Consider the following 21,013-nt stretch of genomic DNA (forward strand, 5'->3'; position numbering starts at 1 on the left):
GAAACAAAACTGCAAGGTGTAAAGTACTAAAAATGAGTCTGTGTCACTATAAATGACCCATTTTTTCTATGTGACAATGTACAATTATCACTGTTCACGTGCAAATAATCCTTTATACTGACATTACCCTCAAGAAGAAATATCAGAAATTTTTGATGGAGTCAAGAACATGTGAAACATTAACACAGGGTTCCTTGCCAGGAGAATTATTTACCTGGTTTAGCATTCAGATTATATGATTTGGATTGCATTGTGACATTCACAAATTCAAATTTTAACATCTTTTATGAATTTAAAAGTTATAACAAAAGCATACCTTTTCAGCAAGGACATTTAATTCCTCCTTTGACAGAAGAGCTATGAATGGTCCAACATCTAATGTTGTTGCTGCTGTCCAGTTGTTTGAGGAGCTGAAGAAATATTTTGAAAAATTATATTAATGAAGAATGTTTACAATCAAAATGATACTAAAACTTCAGAGTTTTTATCATACTTTATCATATAGGAAACACAGACATTTCCATGCCAACATGATGATTCATTGTTATTAGCATCATTTTCCATTTTCTCATCTCTCTGTGATATAAAGGGCATTAGGGAACTCTCAATACACTCAGAGAAAGCCTTCAAATGCAGCAGTAATGGAGCTCTCCCTCAACAGCCATAGTGTTTTCTGCATTACAGTGTTCAAGCAAGGAGAAATAATTCTTTTTTTGAAAGAAAATTTACCATTTTCTGTCAGGTTCATACTGCAGCAGCAGTAACGTGCAAAATGGTATCAAAAGAGAAGCATCATACAGAGCTGACAAATGTTAGTCAACCCACTTGGTGGGTGACAATAAAGCACTTGGATAAGTAATTTTCAGCCTGGAAGAGCCTATAGAACACAGTAACAAATCTGTTACTAGCTCATGTTCTCACAGAAAACTTTATTTGCTTTGTTGCTCCACTAGGAGGATGTTTGACTGGACAAATATTTTCAAAAAAACCCGATACAAAATAAAGTAAAATCTTATTTAGCACAGTGTGCCATGATTCAATAAAATCGATCTGTATCAAGATCAATGCAGGGATGGGATCTGGTGGAAGATATTTCTATTCTACCACCAGGAAAATGCTGACTTAGGAGGAAGCTGAACGAGCATCTAACATGATTAGGTGGATCAAGTGACAGCCTTTGGGTCTGAGGGGATGGTTAGAAACTATGCACTGTCTCTCTTTTCAAATGCAAGATACTTCTAAGAGACAGTGTAAGAGATAAACAGTGTATTCTTGCCAGACAGAGGATGGCTTTGTCCCTTGCAGGACTGATACATAGTGTGGTTCCAATCGCCCTCCTAATCAGAGCCATTAGTGACACCCAAGTGACACCCAACATGCTGCCCAGTTTTTTGCTTCAGATGGTTGAATTTATACCCCTCTGCTTCTTCTCTAGCTCTCTCCTATTGCCACAATGCTTGCAGTCTTCTTCACTTGTCTTCTCACACTGAGTATCCCACTTCCATCTTCCCATTCTTTGCATTCCTGGGCCATTCTTTGCCTGTAACACCCTTTCTCTTGCCAGGCCAGTGAGCCTGTTTGCCTGCCCCTCCTTACACTTTCTCTCCTTTTCCTCTGGGACTTGAGTCATGCATGGTGTCCCTGGGGTTGTATTTTGTTCCACACCTATCACGTTACACACAAGAACAGAAATGTCATTCTAGTGGACAAGCCCCCAAGCTTGGCCAGTGACAGAAGCTGCTTTGTGCTGTTTTCACTGCAGTTCATCTGGGCAAAGCAAATGCTTGGTATCTGCATGGCCTGAGCATCAGCAAGAGCAAAGTGGCGTATTTAATACCTTACCCATATAACTCAAGGAGTTTGTATTTAATTTCAGTCTTCTGCTCGTGGCTGAGCTGTTGGCAGAGTTTGAATTGATGGAGGGCTGTTGCCATTGCCTTCAGGGACACTCTGCCTTGCAGAAAGGCTGGAGGTAAGTGGCAGATTAGATTTCCAAGTAGGTCAACATCATATTCATCAGCCACAGAGCCGTTCTGAAACGAGAAGCATTTACCCTGTTGGCAGAGCTAACCTTGGCTCTTGCCCTGCATCACTCAGCTGCATCACAACTCATTTAAGTTCTGTGACCCTTTAAGGAACAAAGACACAACAGTTTGCACTGGCAACTTCATCTATGATTTCTGCTTAGACTGCCTTATATTTTTTGCTTTTAGCACTGCAATTGGTGATATTTGATAAGCACTTCTCAGGGCTCTCATTATTCTTTATTCCATAATGAAGCACACATAGAAAATGTGACCCCCCCCACACCTGCAGAGGTGGTGCAGCTCTGCCTGGCAGCACAGCCCTCACCTGGCCCCTGGCAGCAAAGGGGCCCCAAGCTCTTGCTGTCAGAAGGCTGAGCTCTGAGGGGTTTCTCAAGCAGCTGCCAAAACACCAGGGATTATACAGCTGGTAGTATGTGTAAGGACAAGAATATTCACAGCTACATCAAAGAATAAGTTTCCCTTAAAAGCTGGTGAGTGCTGCAGCCCCCTGACAGCAGAAGTCCCAAATCCTCTTGGTAGCAACACCTCTCCCACAGAGCCTCCTGTGCCACGCACAGCTCTGCAGGACTGGCACTGCTGGGAGCCAGGGGAACAGCTCCAGCTGCAAACTGGTCAGCTCCAGGCTGTCCTGGCCAGTTATCTGTGGTCAGCAACGACATTTCATGAGAACACTTTGTAACGTGGATGGAGTCAAGGAAAATTTTTAAGGAAGCTGTAAAAAGGTTTCCTCAGGCAGCGAACAATAATATCGAAACAGTACACGAAAAAAACCCAAAAGAATACAGATGGGTAAGTCAAGAACTTATGTAGAAGGTGAATCTCTCCATCCTCGTGGTGTCTCCTCCACTGCTGACCCCTCCCAGCCATACCCACCAAGCACTCCTGTACTTTTTGCAGGACAGCATTCCTTTTATGATGGCCTGGATTCAAAAGGTCCATTTCAGTCTTCCCCAGACTTTCAATGAAAGGGACACACAAAGGGCCTGAAACGAACTCCAGGTACTCAGAACTGCAGAAAGAATTCAAAGAGTCTCAAAATGCAAACCTGACCTTCACATACCCATAACCATACCCATAAAATCAGTGATGACACAAACATTTAGAGACAAAGCTGGACTTGAAAAATCATAAACTGGACAGGCCAGAAAAGTTGCAATTAATCCTCACCTTACTGTAACGCCCTTTTTGTACATTTGTTTTCCCTAAGGAGAAAAGCTGTCACTGAAAAGTTTTGCTAACTTAGAAAAATGCCTTAAAAACACACTGAAATGTTTTTAACCATACAGAACAATATGCTTCAGCAGCACCCAGTGGTTTTGACTTATATATCGACTCTCAAAGAAACCCTAAATAAATAAGGAAAACAAATCTCACAACCTAGGGGGTAAAAATCCAGAATTGTGACAAAAATAGGTCACACTAAAAGACACCAAATATTACCAACTTTCACTTGACAGAGACTTTGCCTACAGTCAGTGACCACTTTTGATAAATTACCATTTCTTTGAATCATCAATTTTCTTAGGACTGAAGAGATAATTTAAGAAGTGCTCAGAACTTAAGATGTAGTAAGATGTAACTCACGGAAGCACCAGTAAGAGGAAGGGAGGAATAGATGCATTGGAGACCTTCCAAAACTTCCAAGCTAAACAATTAACCTAAAAGCAACAAAAATTTAGGAACTTAAACATCTGGCAATTTTGAGGAAGAATAAAAACATGGCTTGTTTATTGCAGCATATAAATTAGCAAACATAAAACTGTGCATATTATCTTCAGAGAGTATTTTTCTTTGGCTTTTTTTAGAGTTTTTTTTTAGACATCAGAGATGAAGCATCCTATATTTGGGTGCATGAGAGCATTTATATGTTTTCAAAACTTCTATATATTTCCAAACAGATTACTCATGAATTAACAAGTCAGAAGGGCTGTAGAAATTTCTTGCAATTTGTAAGTGGCAAATGAAATTGTCAAAATGAAGTATGATAACAGAAAAATTCACACATAAAAGATTTAAATAAAATATGCTAACAGACAAGCTGACACAGATAAGATTAAAAAAAAAAAAAAGAAAGTAAAAAGAAAATTGAATGAACCAAATTCTAGTTTACCTAGTTTGGATATTGGGTAGTATGTTTATCTAGACAAAGTCCTTTTGGTTTTACCTGATATGGAGAAAGCAGATGAAGATTCATTTCAAAGAATTTAAAGTTGTTTAAAAATATGTCTGTGCCCATACTTTCAATGAGTTGACAAGTTACTCCTTTCACAAGCTGTCCTGTGCTGATAGGAAAAGCAAATTTCAATCTTTGGAATATTTAAGCAGGATCTAGTCCTTGCTCCCCACAACCCTGCCCTAAGATACAGTTTCTTGGCCACCTCTCTCTCCTGTTTCTTGTAATTGAAAGGCTAAATTGAAAGTAAAACTGCAAACAAATTGAAAAATACCAACTAAGCCTTAAAATAGCCAAACCTCTGCAATGCTTTGAGCCCGATTTTGGATTTGGAGACCCTTTCTAATGAGGAAGGTGAATTATCCTGTGGTATCCAGGAATGACTAAACTTAGGACAGTACAAAATAACCACGCATGGTTTACCTTGAAGTTGCTCTTATGACAACATTAGTCTTAAAACCCCATTTCAAAGGAGACTATAATCCATACCTTAGAAGGTCAACAGGATAGTTTTTCTTAGACAGTAATTCATACAGATACAAAGCCTGAAATAAAACCCACCATACTTAAAGTTAAGTTTAGTTAATCCAGTTGTAAGACACAATGACTACTGCAAGGTTTATGTACTCTTAGCTCTCTTATGTACTCTACAGGCACTTTTATGATCCAGCCTGGCCAACCACAAGAGGTTTGGCATCCAGTGCTGAATTTCTTCTTCACAAGGCAAGACATGGCTGACTGGTGTTATGGGATGATGTTAAACCTGGCCATGGCCCACAGACACTGAATAACTTGGGTTTGAGGGGACCTCTGGAGATGATCTGATCCAAACTTTCATCTCTCTGGACAGAGTCAAAGAGCTGACTGTATATGCAAATGTCTATTATACAGTACTGGAAAGAGAAAATTTACATGGCAGAATCTTGGGGACTTAAACTCAGCATATTAATGCTTCCCTTTCCATAGCTTTGTTTCATAATGCTGCCTAGGCTCTGAAATCCCTCTGGTTGTTTATGTCAAGATATATTTGAGGCAGTTCCTTCCTTTCACCTGTGTTTCTTTTCCAGTTCTTCCATCATACTAAATTGCAGGGGAATGGGAACTGCATAAGAATTTTTACCTGGCTTCTTCTTAGTTCTTTTTCTTTCATTGCTGAAGAACTATATCCAGTCTGCTTCCATAAACCAGAAAGAGATACTTCTTTAAAGAAAGCTCCTTGTATCTCTTTGACTGATGAAGAAAAATCTCCAGATGCAGCTATCTAAAAAGAGGAACACAGAAATACATGGCATTTCAGAACTGATGCTTAGATTTACAGGATTTGCCCTTCTTTCTATTCTGTGTAATATTTCTCTTAAGAGGATAAAGGAAAAACATGACAGTATTAAAAATGCAACGGAAATAAGCAAGAGAGAGCCTTCCAAACACACGTGGTGTTCAGAAGAAATCCTCTGGAAATGTTAACCTCTGAGCTAAAGCACACATTCGGTGGCAACATTTTAAATCATGCTCTGCATAGCTGGTGACTGTGCTCTTGTGCAGAGAGAACCTGCTATACACTGGAGTTCATCATCACCTTCCTGAGGATCCCTTGTTGTTGGGCAGGAGATAAGTCAGACAAGTGCTGGGATGTTGTGCCTCGAATAAGCTGGGAGAGCTCCCCTGGGTTCATGCTGTACAGGGACTGGGTGCTGATGCCTGTTACCAAAGCACCCATTTGACTGACATTATGGAATGATAACACCTGCAGAGAGAACAGCACAAACAGGAAGTTTTCTGGCTGGAGGACAGCAGATATATTTAAAAGCAGAAGTCAATAAATAAATCAAAACTATTACTGTCAAACACTTAATACATTTCTTGCCTGGGGATGCACTTTCTGTGTCTGTCCAGAGAGCAAATGTGTGAAGTTTCCCAGAAGGTCCTTTTTCTGAAACTTTGGCAGGACCCTGATTCCTTCCATTACTATGTATTTGAATATACAGTCTGGGATCTCTGATCATGCAAATTCTGCTTAGGGCAGTGACATACACAAAATAACATACACAACTGCCAAATACAAACATTCCTTCTCTCTGTTACACTAGAAAATTACTTTGGGAGGTACAGTCTTGGATGTTTTTATTTGATTTAAACACATTTTTCAGACCACTAACTTTTCAAAATCTATGGTTATTGTTGAGAAAAAGCCATTTCATTTTTAAAAACAGGAGGTAGGAAAGCTGTTATCACAAGGTACCTTTTCATAAGAGAGGTATTTACTGGATAAAATCATAACTTGGCTCTTTGCCCAGCCAGAGACTTGGTTTAATGTTGCAATAGCATTATGCACTGCTTCAGGTGACAGAGATTCCAGCTGACTTGAAGTTAGTCCGACCACAGCATCTGACAGAGATCCAAGGGTATCATTCAATGTCTGGTTTTGCATGGCAATGTTCAGGAGTTGGGATTTGAGCTAAAGCAAACAAAAAGAGCAGATGGGAAATAAAAACCTGCCAAGAACCAATTTCCACTATCACCCAAAACACTAACTGGAGTCTCTGGAATAGTCACTGGCAAATATTCAGTGAGCACACACTTCATAAAATTTCAAAAATAGAACCACAGTTGTGAAAGGAATATGGAGCAGCAGGAAATAGAATGACAAAAGAATGAGCACCTAAAATGGACTTCTATTCTTTGCATCCTTGAGAACTATTTTCCCTTATTTCTTAGATCACAGTGATTTTTCACTCTTTTTTTCTCTTATTCAAGAAGAAAGTCCCTCCTCCTCTGTTTTCAGAGTTAGGTTAAGCAAGAAGAATAAATACCACACCCACCTTGTGAACCTCAGCCTGGAAACCTCTCAGTTGATTGCATTTAATCATTTGGTGAAGTAAAGCCCGGGCCACAGCTGCATCCATCTGTTCCAGGTCATCATAAAAGCAAACCAATAAACCCAGCCTATGGAGAAGAGACACATTAGCTGACTTCTGACATAGGAGGTGTGACCCTTAGGAAAGGGTCCCTGCAAAATCTTAGTCTTTGCTTTCATAATTTACACAGAACAAGAACCTCGAAGATGTGGCAAAAGCCCAGTTTTTCTGCAGCAGTCCATTTTTTAGCAATTCAAAGAGGCATAGGTAGAGTTTGGGCCATAATGTCCAAATCAACACTGGACACTGCTGCAGTACTATCACAAACTCAGTGAAATTCTGCAGCACAGAAAGGCTTTTATTTCCTTTATTCCCTCAATAACAACCTGCTAGAGATATAACAATATATTGCTTGAGCAGCCCATCTGAATTCATGGGACATCATCAAACCAACATACAAATCAAAGAAACATCTGTAAGAGCATTTTTATAACAAATAATTACCTTCCAATGCATTACTGCATACCCACCAAGAGCTCTTCATCTCCTTTGGGATTAGCAACAATGAATAACACTACTTCTTAAAAGTAAAAGTGCATTTAAATCATCGGTATGGTTAAAATGAGTAATATAAACTAAGTGTGTTGTAAAAATGGAATATATTAAGGATTATGGAGCATGACATTTCCCTCCTCTGTGAGAACGTGGCAGCTCTTGTGAGTGACAAAATCATTTCTAAGATTTCTGACGCTGAAATTTAGAGCGTGGGCATAATTCTCCTCTCGCTTACACCCCCGACAGTGAGCAATGCTTCAGGGAAGCCAGAGCTCCACTGCAGCAACGACAGGAGCTCTGAAGCCATAAAGCATATTCTCCATTAGTTTAAAACTCCAAGGTATCCCCCAAGGAGACTACAAATAACTTCAGACAGTGGTGTCTTGGGACTAAATACATCCACTGATCTGACAGTGTGAATGTAAATGTGGAGCACGGCGCTTCCTCGCAGCAGCTCACACTCTCTGCCTCTTTGTGAGTAAGAGCAGTTTGTTTTGGTTTTTTATTAAAGTTAGTTCAGTGCTGGTTTGACAGCCCTGAAAATGCAGTTTCCTGCTTACACACCTAACAGTCACCCATACTTAGGCATAGCTCATGTCTGCCCTGCAGGACAAAGAGGACAGCAGGGCAGGCTTTACAGCTCCTCACTTTGTGGCCTCTCTGGTGACAACCATGTCAATTAAAAACCACCTGCAGTTCTGGAGGACTGCAGATTTCCTCCTTCAGTCCTAACTGTAACATGATTTCCACAGAACAACTCCACCTTCTGTGATCCAAACAGCCAAGACAACTCATGTCCTGCTATCTCAGTTTGTTTTACTGCTGCACTGTATGATGTGACGGCTCCCAAAAATACTGCTGTCGTCTTCCTACTAATACTACAGGCATCTCCTCACTGTGCAGCAGGAGACAAAGCATTAGCTAATTAGGCACACCTCCAAAAAATCATAAAGTAGCAATTCTTCACTGTTGCTAAACAGGGCTGGATTTCAGCCTAGATTTTCCTGCTGGAAGGGAAAAGCTGTGCCATATTGCTTATTGCTCCTCTCTTTTCTCCTTACTTATTCGTTCCATCCACACACAGCCATAAAAGAAAAAAAAAAAGCAGTCTTGCCTGTAGATGGTTGAAGTGTTCCTCATATCAAATCCTGACGAGTTTATCCTCTCCAGGAAAGCCTGTGCAAGCTCTGGTGTGATATCATACACTGTGTCCAGCTGCTTTGTGGCGTTGTCGTAGCTAATGAACAGTCTGATCTGACCAGCACAAACAGAACCATGCAGCAGCATTGTGAAACAATTGCATCCAATAAAATCTGTGTTTGACACACTAAATTAATTGACCCCATTCATGTTGCAGAGAAAGGAAGAAGATAGATTTGGATAACATGGTATTTTTGAAGACAAAGCTGAGTGAGCGATTTGAGCAATTCTCTGCCAAACTGTCAAATAATCTGAGGGCTTCTATCATTGATCTCTTTCAGCAGAAGCCACATAATACTGATACAGATAAATAATTATATATTAATTATAGGCACTTTAAAATTCCAAACATAAAAGAATATTTGTAAATAATACATTTGTATTTTCTCTTTAATTAAAATATATAAAGTTTTTTCATGTTTTAGTTTGCATTTGTGTTCATATTGTTTGTAGCTGACATCACTTTGTATTGACATATCCAACCACACTTTGTTACTTACTTCACTGAGACTAATTTTCAGAATTTCTTCTAATGGGAGATGGACCATGAATCTTCCCAAAATCCATAAGCTTTCTGCACTGACCCAAGAAGTTGATTCATTGAAGTCTGTTTTGTACAAATAAATACTTACTACAATGTTAAGAAAGTTATTGCTTTTCAAAGATATTGTACCCAGTATATTGTTACTGGTAAACAATCAAAAACAATCTGAAAAATCCTAAAAGCAGAGAGAGTCAGGTTCCCTCTGTTGGCTACATTTTAGCCCCACATTTTTATGAGCCCATACATTTTTTAATGAAAATGAAATAGTGTTTCAAATGTCTCAGATTTTCTTGTACAAAAACATTAATGTTTTATGTTGTCGAAATAGAAAATGGATAAAGTGTGGGACAGGAAAAATTTAACCAGTAATATTAAATATGGAGCAGTATTTTTTAAATTCAGTTTCCCTAATCAATTATATTATTTAAGAACATCAGGAAGGCATGATACTTTGTAACACTTTATATATCACATATTATTATTGATGATGCCATTTATTTCAGCAATATGCAATAGCAATAACAGAGAAAATGAAAAATGGTTCAAATACCTCTATGGAAATAGGTTGGCAAAAAATACAGAATACTGCATAACAGTTAAAAAAATGGCACTCATTTAGTAACATTCTCCCAAGGATTGTAAATGAAGTCAAGATCCAAATATCCCTGAGAAATAAAGTATTTATGGACTCTGAGCCACAGACTGTTTTCTCCAAGGTATCATAATTTGGATGGCTCAGCGTGTGATACCTCTGAACACATTCCTTGGCAGTGCTGATACTCACAACTCTGTTAGAATAAAATCATCAGGGCACTTTGAAGAGTTTTCAGTATCTGAAAAAACATCACCCTTTATCTATCAGAAGCTGAAGGACCCCATTTAGTGCTTTTTTTGAAAACACAGATCTAAGCTCCTTAACTGAGACAAGATGATGCTCCCAGCAGACCTGTCAGGCCTCTGTTTTTTAAAGGCATATCACCTCCCATTACCAGGGATATTACAGGAGTTGAAAGACATGACAGAAGAGTTAAAGAAAAACAAGCACAATTTAAGGACGTTGCCTGTGGCCTTTAGCAGAACAGAGCTGCAGGTACCAACTGTGGTAGGTGTGATCCCCCAGAAATGACCCCTTTCCCAGGTGGTCCCAGTGCTACCCACACAGAAAGTGAACAAATCACACTATTGCAGGACTCTTCTGCTGTCCTGCCCTCTGTGCTGTGGCCTGTGGTGTGGATTGACCACACCTGCACTGCTTTTGGCAGGGAAGCAGCAACCAGGAGGTAAGAGAGGCACTCTCAGCCCCTCCCTGGGTGATCTCCCACACCCTGAGGGTTCACTAATGCTCCACACACAATCCAAGGTGACACTGAGGGATTTTCCCAGGACTGCTGAGTATCACCAGGCAAGTTCTGCATCTTTGCTTCCCCAGCAATGCCCTGGCAGTAACACCACCACACAGCAGTGTCATCAACTTCCTCTCTATGACTTAATGGGTTTCCCCCAATATTTTGAAACAGCTGAAGACCCAGGGGACAAATTTAGCTCCACTGAAGCAAACGGGCATTTTGCCCTTGATTTCCAGGGAAAGGGGATGAATGCACACATCCAGAAGTCTAAAATGCTCACAGGACAGCTCTGCTGGGATGTTCAGTGAAAGCCAGGCAGTGGCTCTGATGGTTCAGTGCTGCTGCAGAGCCCCCTCGTGAAGCCTGTCCTGTGCTGGCACAGCTGTGGCACAGCCGTTCAAGGCACATTAACCAGGCAAACAGATGTGGTAAAATGCATACAATCAGAATGAATTAACTGTGTTTTTATCTAGTCCCTTTTCTGACCAAGTCAGTGCCATGTGCTTTCACAACATCCTGCATTTCTTCTGTTTTTAAGCAGTGCATTGGCTAATGTGTCCTGAGCCAGAGCTGTTTTTGTAGTCTGAATAGATGTTCAGAAGTGAACAACACACCTTGGCAGAGCACCTGACCACTGTATCCTATTTCAGTCTTAGAAAAAGCACAGAGAGAAAAGATCAGAGTACCAGAAAAAGACTGAATATAGCTCTGTGCAGAAGAGATGAAGAGTCCATTGGTTGGACTCAATGATCTTAGAGGTCTTTTCCAACATTAACAATTGAATGATTCTATTCTACAAGAACAAACATCTTTGGGGAACTATTTGTCATGAGTAACAAATATATTACATTTACTGTATTCTGAAGAAAAGGTATTCTAGACAGCTACTCTTAAACAGACATGTTAAATTTGGGAAACAATTCAATACAGTGGATAGGCCTTTGCTGACCTTTTTATGATAAGCAAGAGAAAATACTTTGTACATAACATACCACTCCTGTTATAGGATTTCTGTAGAATCTGCTTCATCCAGCCATACAGAGCTCTCTGAGTATTTGCTGAGGTTTTGTCATAGAGGTCCTTGAATAATGATGATCTAAGTGACACAAGGGCATGTTAGTTCACTAATGAGTTAACTCTTTATTTTTAAAAAAAAACCCACCTGGAAAAATTATTTTATAACCAGCAACACATAAGCAGGAAGCTGTATCTGGAAAACAGACTGAGACCAGCAAATATGACATAATATTAATTGTGTCTGAAAAACAAATGACTTACAGGTTTCTGAAAGCATCCTCCAGCAGAATGTCTGGGAGGCTCCCAATGACATCAGGTTGGAGATAGTTCACCGCTGACACGTGCAAAACCTGGCTTAGGATATCCACACAGTCCAAAGCACTCAGAGCCAGGAAGCATTTATCCAGTGTTACAAGGAACAAGGTCCTGTTTACTCCTGGGCTTTGAAAAATTCTCTCTCTAGTCTCATCCCAATCAAGAATAATAGTTCCCGTTTCCTGCAAGCAACAAAGGGTTATAAGAACATCTCGTTGATTAATTCAATACATTGTTCATTTTGAGGCCTGACAGAGACCATTCCACAAAGAATATGGTGCTGTTCACATGAAAAATTCCTGCAAAACACTCCATTTGCATTACTTCAGATAATTCCTTTCTGGCATTGGGCAGAGACCAGCTTGAGTTTTTTTTATAAAATCAAAATGAAAAACAGAAAAATAACCGAAATGGCTGAAATTATAGTGTGTGTTCCCATGAAAGAATTAGTTACTTGAAAAATAAAGGGATATTGGAATTGAATAGGTATCATTTCATGCATAATTTAATATATAGACATCTCTAGAACAGACCTTTTCCATGCAGTATCTCTTGCAGCTGTTACTGCAAACACCCCTTCCAGAAGATGGGGCAATGTCAGACAGTACTCTGGGGATTCCCTGAGCACAGGTGCCACCTCACAAGTCACGTGTCTAGGACAGCCTGTTCAGAGCTGACAGTCCTGGTGATTTACAGTTTATTGACAGGGCTCATGCTCTGCTGCCCTGGCTCCCAGTGCTCAGTGCACACCTGATCCGTGTGCTTTGGCAGCAGGAGCTGCCCCTCCACTGTTTGAACAGTGGATTATACAGTGTTTGCTCTGGGCAGTCACCTCATGTGTCTGAGGACGAGCTTTCCCTTTCTCCCAGGTCAATCTCCACCCCCTCAGCGATGCCCAGGCTGGAGGCCCTTCCAGGGGCAGCAGGGAAGATCCAAGTGCTCTCACACCTCAGGCTGTGATCCCACCTGCACTGGAGATCCCCTCTGCAGGGACAATCCTCCCTGGGAGGCACCCACTGACTCTGAGCGAGGCTTTTCAGATGGATCACACAGGAACACACCACAGAGACCAGCAAATCCTGTCATGCTGCCTCCCCTCCAAAATGTCGAAAGTTTGCTCACATGTTCCTATAATTAATTAACAAAATTACTAATTTCACCTTCTTTAGTCATCTTGGCTCTCTTTCCAGTCACTTTTAAGAAGAACATACTCCCTGAGAATAACTGGTCATACCTACCTTAGATATTAGAGTAGGAAGATGATTCATTCTCTGGAGATCTGTTTCTCTCTACTGATGACAGTGAAAAATCCAAAGGATGACTTGCACTTGGCAGCAGACTTTTAGACAATAAGAATTAAATGAAGTCTAACCTAAGGAGAGGGGCTCCTGGAATCTAATCTGAGCCAGGTAAATAACTGCACAGTGTCCCCTGTGAGCCCCCCAGTCTGTCCCTCTCCCATTTATCCAAACCACTGACTGCAGCTTTTCCTTTCCACAAGCACAAAGGGACTTACAAGATGCTCCTTCTTGCTGTTGAAGAGATACTTCATTGCAGTTTGGAACTGCTGCTGATCAAGTTGTTGAAATTCAGACAGTAGTTGCCTAGGCTGGTATAAAAGGTTCTTCAGGTAACTTTGTATGGACATCTGAAGTACAGAAAATAAGTGTAATATATATGGAACTCATACTGTTGTTCTAGGGACACCTTTTACTCAAGTGCTCAAGGAGAACTAAGTGCTTAGCTCCTGTACTGTCTTAACTATTCTCCACACAAACTGGAAACAAAAATAATGTAAATGTATTCTGAAAGACAGTTATTTTCAAACCCTATTCTTGGCTTCATGAACAAGTCCTCTCCAAGGACCCTTTTAACAAAGATGCCTCAGTTTCTCACTTCATAAAACAAGAGTAATAAAGCTTTTCTGCCTCACACAGCAGAGTTGGGAAAATGAAAGTTTTAAAGAGCTAAAAAAAAAAAAATCAGGTACGTGTGCGTATTATTATTACTTTAAAAAGGGAAGGAAATGTGCAATTAGATGGGAGGAAAAGTCTGTAGCAGGTCATAATCCAAAAATATTCTCTCTCACATCAACCTGCATTACCAGTTAACAATCTCATGTCTGTTTTGAAAAATCCAAGGGGAATCATAACGTTGGAACAGAAAGCTCTGTAAGGCTCATTAGCAGCAGATTGGAGTAAAATCCCTTCTAATTCCTGACAGAATTATTTCAGAATTGGTTTGGAATTTGTGTTGCAGTTCATTGCTGCCTTTGCTTAACTTGCACTGCCACCAACAAATACTGACAGAGGAAAAGCAAAAAGATTGTTATTATTATTTCTGCCCTGCATACTCCTGCAATCTTAGGGGGAAAAGATGACCAAAAACCCTATTCTTATTTAGCTGCTAGACTCTAGATGTGTTAGTTACCTCTATTATTGACTGCCTAGTTTTGGCTACAGAGATAAGTTGCTTTTTAAATTCCTTTTTGAATAAAAATTTTCATGCATTTTAAATGTCACAAACCTGGAGGCTGCTAAGAGTAAACATAACTTCCTGGGCATGAAAATATGCCATGACTTTTGTAAGCATATCTGCTGTCCAGACATTGGAACTGTAACAGAAAACAGGACCAAAAATGCCAGTAAAATAATATAACATGGAAAATAGCACATTACAAGAGTGAAAAAGAAAAACAAGCAGTGCTACTAACACCATAATGAGACGAGTATTCAGCTTTTTGGCCTAACCAGAGTAATAGTTGATCTATTTAATGCAATGAAAATACATGGTTCAATGAAGAATGGAACTAATTAGTTATGTTTTTTTTCATCTAATTCCACAAAGACCCACAATAATCTCAATTTTCCAGGGTGCTGCCATTAGTACCATCTCCAGGATGTGCTTCCTGGCACCCCTTACACCTGTTCTCTGCTTGTAGAAAGCCCAGGCAGGAAGGTCTGCTGCCTTTCCCTCAGCAGAGTCATTAATTTCAGTGTCTTCTTTACACAGCCACTGATTTTCTCAAAATATGTAGGAGTGGAATGGCTTTTGAGGCTTATACAGCTCTTTCCAATTTAGACAAAATTAGCAAATAATTCAAAAGGCACCAGGAGCTGGAGGATGGAGGGATTAGGACTGAAAGAGGGAGGTGGACAGAAAGCTGGAACTGCACTCAATTTCCTTAAGCAGCCATTCTGACACATATGAACAAAGTTAATTATCAGAACTTTGAAAACTGCAGCAGGTATTTATCCTCAGCCTCATTCTGTGCATGTTGGGGTTTTTTTCCTCTTTTGTGAAAAACAGCTTTTTCCGTGTTAAGAGGAAATGCTCCTCCCAGGAGATCTAAATCAAAGTAATCATATGTGGCAATGTCATTCTATCCATAATGTCCCAGTTTCTCTGGAAATGAAACAGATCATATCTGAAGTGCAAGATAATACTGAAAAATCAAGCTGTTGAGAGTAATACATTACCTTTGAAAATTAAGTATATCAAGGAGGGCTGCACATGAAAAATGGAACATAAAAAGTTACGGTGAGATATTGAGTTTTAATTAATTTTAAAAGTGTAAGTGGGAACAACTTTGTACATTACCATTCAGATATTTCCCAGTTATTATTTCCTCCTATGGAAAAAATTGTAAACATATGTAATAAATTATTATTTTTAGATTATAATATAAAATTTTAATAGAAAGATCAAATAAAAATACTTACCAGAGCTTTGTGTAATAATGGAGGCAAATCTGTAAGAGATTATCCCATTACTAGAAGTTAATTTAATGTTTTATCATTTGTGTTACACAAAAGGACAAGTATTGTATGCAGCGATCAAAACTATATATACATTTATAATTTATTTACAAGCATTTAATACGGTTTTGAACAAATTAATTTACAGAAAAGCAGTGAAAATAAAAGGCTATTAAATAATAATCAGTCTTGGTGAAATTCTTTGTGGCATAGCTCCATGAATTTGAATTGGTCCTAGTTACTAAACAGTGCTGCACCTAATTTATTACACAGCTTTTTCCACCCAAGATACACTCCTCAGACAGGAATTCTGGTCTTACCTTCAGAGGTCTGACTGTGAATAATCTCAGCATGATTCACTGATATCAACAAGAAACATATCTTCAAAAGTCTGGACATTTCTTCTGGTGTTTATTAGAATCAAAAGACATTTGGATTGAAAAGAAAAATAGAAAGAACAGAGTCAAAAGGCAATATTCACCCCAAACTTTCATAGCTATAAATCAGAGACAGCCTATGCTGTGGAGTACAGATAGAGATCAGAACGTTCCGAAAGTGTTTGCTCCCAAGTTTTTAATTTAGATCTTTTTCCAGGATAGAGATATATTTTATGCAAACACATGCCAAGTGTGGAGGTGCAGCCAGATTTATTTCCCTTTTACCAAGTGGTTTGTTTAATTTTCTTCCTGGTAGCACCATTTATTTAGTAAGTCACACTCCAGCTAAATACTACTTCAATGCAGGTTTGTTAAAGCAAGAAAACAAATCCTTTTAAAATCAGATAAAATAGAAGAGAAATAGAGGGAGTGAAAATGGAAATAATGAAGCTCCAAGCCTAAGCCTTTCCCAGCTCATCAGGCTGTGCCTGCACCATCCCTGCAGACAGGTCTGGGACCTCCATCTGCAGCTCTCTGAACTCACAGGGTGGGGGGTCTGGCCCTGTCCCTGCCCCTGGTCACTGCAGGGTGCTCCAGGCAGGGAGGGGGAAGGAAAGCTCCCCTTCCCTGCTGCCAGAGCTCTGCAAAAAGGGAGAGACTGTCCTTCTGCTCTTTTGAAGCAGAGGGAGAGTGACACATTTGAGTGCAAGACCATGTCACTTCATTTAGATGGATCAAAGCTGTAGTCCTTGCACTCAGGAGACGTGTACCATCAATGTCCCACCATCACCCCGGACACAGTTTTACAGAAGTAGATGGTTTAGTAGCTCTTGCCATCCCTGCTGCTCTGTGCTGTGTGGCAGAAAGATCTCTGAAAGACAAATAAGCTGGAAGGGCAGTAAGGGGACACCCAGAGCTTTTCACTGGGGTGTCACAAACTGGCAGTCTCACAGTTGTCCTAAACAAAATGAATATGTTGCTTTGGGTCTAGTTCCTGCAGGACAAGGATCCACACTGCAGTAATGCCACAGGATGGAAAGGAAGCTGAGACTGAGCAGGTCTCACTCACAGGAGTTTCTGCAGCCACATCCCCTCTGCCCGTGAGTTGCTTTAATCCACAAGGTACTGAGCTACTGCAGAGAGGATCTTCTGCCTCTGCACCCTCAGCCTGTCCCTCGGCTCAGCCCTGAGTCACCACCCCCACAGGTAAAACCACTGATTAATCTGATATTGGATGATGCTCTACTCCACAGATCATGGCTCCTTAGCTGGGATTAGTCACTGATTTTAACAAATGACACAGAGGGCCCCACTGGCCAACTTGGCTCTGACCCTGAGATGACTTTGTTAGGTTTTCTCTCCCTTTCCCTCATTTCAAAGGTTTATCTGCAACACACTGAATTTCTGCATTTCCTTTTGTTGCTGAGTTTGGATCCATTCTCGCTCTCTTTTTTTTTTTTTTTTTTCAAAGTTCTCTGCCACAGCTTGAGTTACAGATCTGAACATTTGATAAATACGAACTCCTTTCTTGGATTGTTTAATCTCATGTATCAAGGTGCTCTTTTATGAAAACCTCTTTCAACAGCCTCCAGCAATACTTCAGTCTGTTGCAAATACTTAACTCCAGTCTTGTAAGAGAAGTGACTCAAACTGACAGATGATGAAAAATTTAAACATTAGACTTTAAGAACTATCGCCTCTGTCTTGTTTTTACACACACTGAAACCCTTTTCAGCTATTCTTTTGGGAGCACCACAGTACATGTCTCTCATTCAGATATATCTGGTTTCCTACACAATGAACTTACTTGTATTTGTTTCTGCCTCTGCCCTATTAATTTTGCAGTTAGGTTTGATTACTCTGCATAGTTTAAATCATGCTTCCAATGTCAGTCCTCATTTGTTTATTCCAATTCATTCACTTCAATCGGGAGTGTATTTCAATTATAACTCAATATATAAAGAGATAAAATACTAAGGAAAGGCCTTTTTCATCCTGACTAATTCAGGCAGACAAATCAGCAGGTGCAGGAAAAAGTCTGCTGTGAAACAGCCCTGCTTGGCAAGACAATCTGTGGGAAATAGTTCCTTTTGTCAGTGAAACTAAGTCTGTTTGCAGTTCACTGCGGCTTTCAGACAATCCCAAATCGCTCTGTGGGGATCTCTTGCAGATCCTATCCAGCATTTCCCCAGAGATTGTTCCTTGCATATGCTGTGATCAGATCTCTGACGAGTCACCCTTAAGGAGCTCCCAGACCGCCTTCTCCTCTTGCTCCCTAAACAGCCGCTCTCCCATGTACAGAAATCCTAGACATTTTATCACCCTCTCCAATGCAGTTGCTGTCTTATCTGAAGCTGGATAACCAGAAAGCTGACCTCATAATCACAAGTCTTGCTGATAAACCCTTGCACTGCCAGTGCCCACCCCTGCACCCGGGCTCTCAGCACCTCTGACAAAAAGCCCCACATGCAGTGAGGGAACCCACAAGGGGTCCAGACTGGAAAAGGAGAGAGAGGAGGGCAGAAGAGAAGGAGACTGTGGGTTCTTGGGGAGAGCCAGGACCCCGGAGCACTTTACCTGCCTCTGCTGTGTGCGCCTCCTTCCCAGCAGTGCCAAGAGCTGGGCGGCTCCAGGCAGGGACCCTGAGAGCAGGGGCAGGGACAGGGGCCAGCACCGCCCCAGGTGTCTGCCCAGCAGCACCGGCCTTCAGCCAGAGGGGAGGGGAAAAACCTCCTCTGTGGGGGGCTCAGAGGGCCAGGGACTCCCACGGCAGGCAGGAGAGGTTGTTTCCCCTCCAGAGATGAAGAGACCTCAAGGAGCTGTGTGGGGATACCCAGGGCTGGGCTGGTGCTGCCCTGCTCCCCTCATCTCCCCACCCCAAGCACGGGCAGGGGGCCCTGGGCTCCTCAGAGCAGAACATGAACTGACCTGGGGTCACCCAGCAGAAGGGGGCTGTGGTTTCGTGAGACGAAGTTGTTCTTTGTGTTGAAAGTTTCTGGCTAAATCACACCCTTGCACAGCATCTTCTTCCTGTGATGCAACACATCCAGTGCCACCTTGACAGAACACACAGTTTAGTTACTCTCCAGGGCAAGACACCACACATTAGTGAGACCACCACCAAAGGACAACTCGCACACTTGTCTCCCACAGCAGGAGAGGAACAGCAGAGGGACAAGGCAGGACCTCCAAACCTGGGAGTAATGAATTTGGACACTGGAATTGCAACACTTGTCCCCTTAGATGACGTTTTAAAGTATTTTGGGGAATTTAATGAACTACTGGACTCGAGTTTCTTTGCACGGGCTGTGAGCAGGTATTAACTGCGATCATCAAACGCTCCCTCAAGGCCTGAAAGGAGAAGGAAGCCCCTTTCCTGACACAATGAGCTGCACTGCTCTCCTTCCCTCACAAGGAACTCTGGCTTTAGAAATTCGGGTGTAGGTACAGTCCCCTCAGAGTTATTCTGTTTATTCAACAGGACCAAGCAGGTTTTTAACCCTGCTGAATTTAGGCTTACTCGTAGAAAGCTTTTCTCCATTACTGCTCGTGTTTTAATTCCCCATCTCAAGTGTAAGAATACTTGTTTAAATAGAGTGAACAAAGTAGACCATAAGAAAGAATAAAACAAAAACCTACTATTTACATTGCACCTTCTGTCCCAAAACTTCTCAAAGCTGTTACAAACTGAAGTTTTAAGTGACAGGACTAAAAGATGAGAGACATGAAATGCAGTCCCTTGTGTGATTTTTAACCAGTGGGATTAAAACACTTAAGTACCTTTTAAGAAGTCTTAATACGTATTTGCTACTTTAAGCTAAATTCATTACACATTAAAAAACATTTTCCCACTACTAGGTGATTACAAGATGAACAGAAGATAAATTAATGGATTCACTCCAGAGCATACATAGCTCATTTTCCCAACAGACAAATCTCATTGTACTATGTGCAAAAATTCAACAGCATCATCCTGAAATGAGAATAATACTGAGTCTGAATTACTGTTGAAAACCCCCTCACCCTATCCTACAGAATACCAACTACTCCACAAAGATGATTGAGAATAAAAGGCTCATAAATTGGCAACAGAAATCATTAACCATCAGACAAAGCCAGCCCAAGGCAAACCTAAAATGACACACTCATGGCATCCCACCTGGCATAAGATCACCAGTAATTATAACAACCCCAACACACAACTTTTTTAGACTTCAAAAGCAATATAAATTAGTTCTTACTTTACTTACCAGATGATATAAAAGCTGAGGTTTCTCTGCTCTCTCACACTTATAGCCCAAGCACTGCAAGACATACTGCTGCCAGCTCTGTACTATTTCTGCTGCTGCTTGTTGTTTTAAAGGTTATATCCCAACTGCCAGAAATTATCCACTTTAAACAGTTTTTTAAAACAAGACATGTTAAAAAAATAGCATTTGTTTAGTGCTCCTGAAGAAAATGTCTCAAGCTAGCAAAACCCTCCCAATCAAGTCCCCAGGGCCTGATCCTCAGAGGTAGACAGACTCACAAAATTTGCAAGAAACTGCCTGCAAGTTTTTTGAGCTGAAAACATTTGGGAACAATTTGCTCAGAGAGCTTCTTATTAAACCCATCATTTTAAAGTGCAGTTTTGGCAAGTTCTATCGTAACCCCTTTAGCTGGAAGATGGCATATGCAAAAGCAATGAGAATTTATGAGGCCTTGAGAGAACATGAAGGAAACCCAACCAAAAGTGATACATTTTTTGTGGACTGTTATCCCTTCAAAAAATAATCAAATGCTGTTTAAACAAATGCAAGGTGGTGCTGCTGCTGCAAACTTGATT

At 40.7% G+C, this 21,013-nt stretch overlaps 1 protein-coding gene across 1 annotated transcript in view; it reads right to left on the minus strand.

The window, feature by feature from the left end:
* The window catches only part of OTOA (otoancorin), a 35,840-nt gene extending 19,532 nt beyond the window's left edge, over positions 1 to 16,308 (minus strand). Inside the window, exons 1-20 of the mRNA XM_051782632.1 lie at positions 16,132 to 16,308; positions 15,776 to 15,804; positions 15,654 to 15,684; positions 15,533 to 15,560; positions 14,580 to 14,667; positions 13,570 to 13,701; positions 12,000 to 12,235; positions 11,714 to 11,817; positions 9,332 to 9,438; positions 8,746 to 8,885; positions 7,041 to 7,164; positions 6,461 to 6,676; positions 5,798 to 5,965; positions 5,342 to 5,482; positions 4,711 to 4,766; positions 4,213 to 4,330; positions 3,633 to 3,706; positions 2,922 to 3,057; positions 1,843 to 2,033; positions 317 to 410 (exon numbers count right to left, since the gene is read on the minus strand). Coding sequence (XP_051638592.1) covers positions 317 to 410; positions 1,843 to 2,033; positions 2,922 to 3,057; positions 3,633 to 3,706; positions 4,213 to 4,330; positions 4,711 to 4,766; positions 5,342 to 5,482; positions 5,798 to 5,965; positions 6,461 to 6,676; positions 7,041 to 7,164; positions 8,746 to 8,885; positions 9,332 to 9,438; positions 11,714 to 11,817; positions 12,000 to 12,235; positions 13,570 to 13,701; positions 14,580 to 14,667; positions 15,533 to 15,560; positions 15,654 to 15,684; positions 15,776 to 15,804; positions 16,132 to 16,210 — 2,292 coding nt within the window. The 5' untranslated portion in view covers positions 16,211 to 16,308. The remainder of the gene's footprint in view (positions 1 to 316; positions 411 to 1,842; positions 2,034 to 2,921; positions 3,058 to 3,632; positions 3,707 to 4,212; positions 4,331 to 4,710; positions 4,767 to 5,341; positions 5,483 to 5,797; positions 5,966 to 6,460; positions 6,677 to 7,040; positions 7,165 to 8,745; positions 8,886 to 9,331; positions 9,439 to 11,713; positions 11,818 to 11,999; positions 12,236 to 13,569; positions 13,702 to 14,579; positions 14,668 to 15,532; positions 15,561 to 15,653; positions 15,685 to 15,775; positions 15,805 to 16,131) is intronic.
* Between the last annotated feature and the right edge of the window lie 4,705 nt (positions 16,309 to 21,013).

Source organism: Manacus candei, unplaced genomic scaffold, assembly GCF_025592945.1.
Source record: "Manacus candei isolate 608988 ecotype Guabito, Panama unplaced genomic scaffold, ASM2559294v1 h1tg000002l, whole genome shotgun sequence".
Lineage (NCBI taxonomy): Eukaryota > Metazoa > Chordata > Aves > Passeriformes > Pipridae > Manacus > Manacus candei.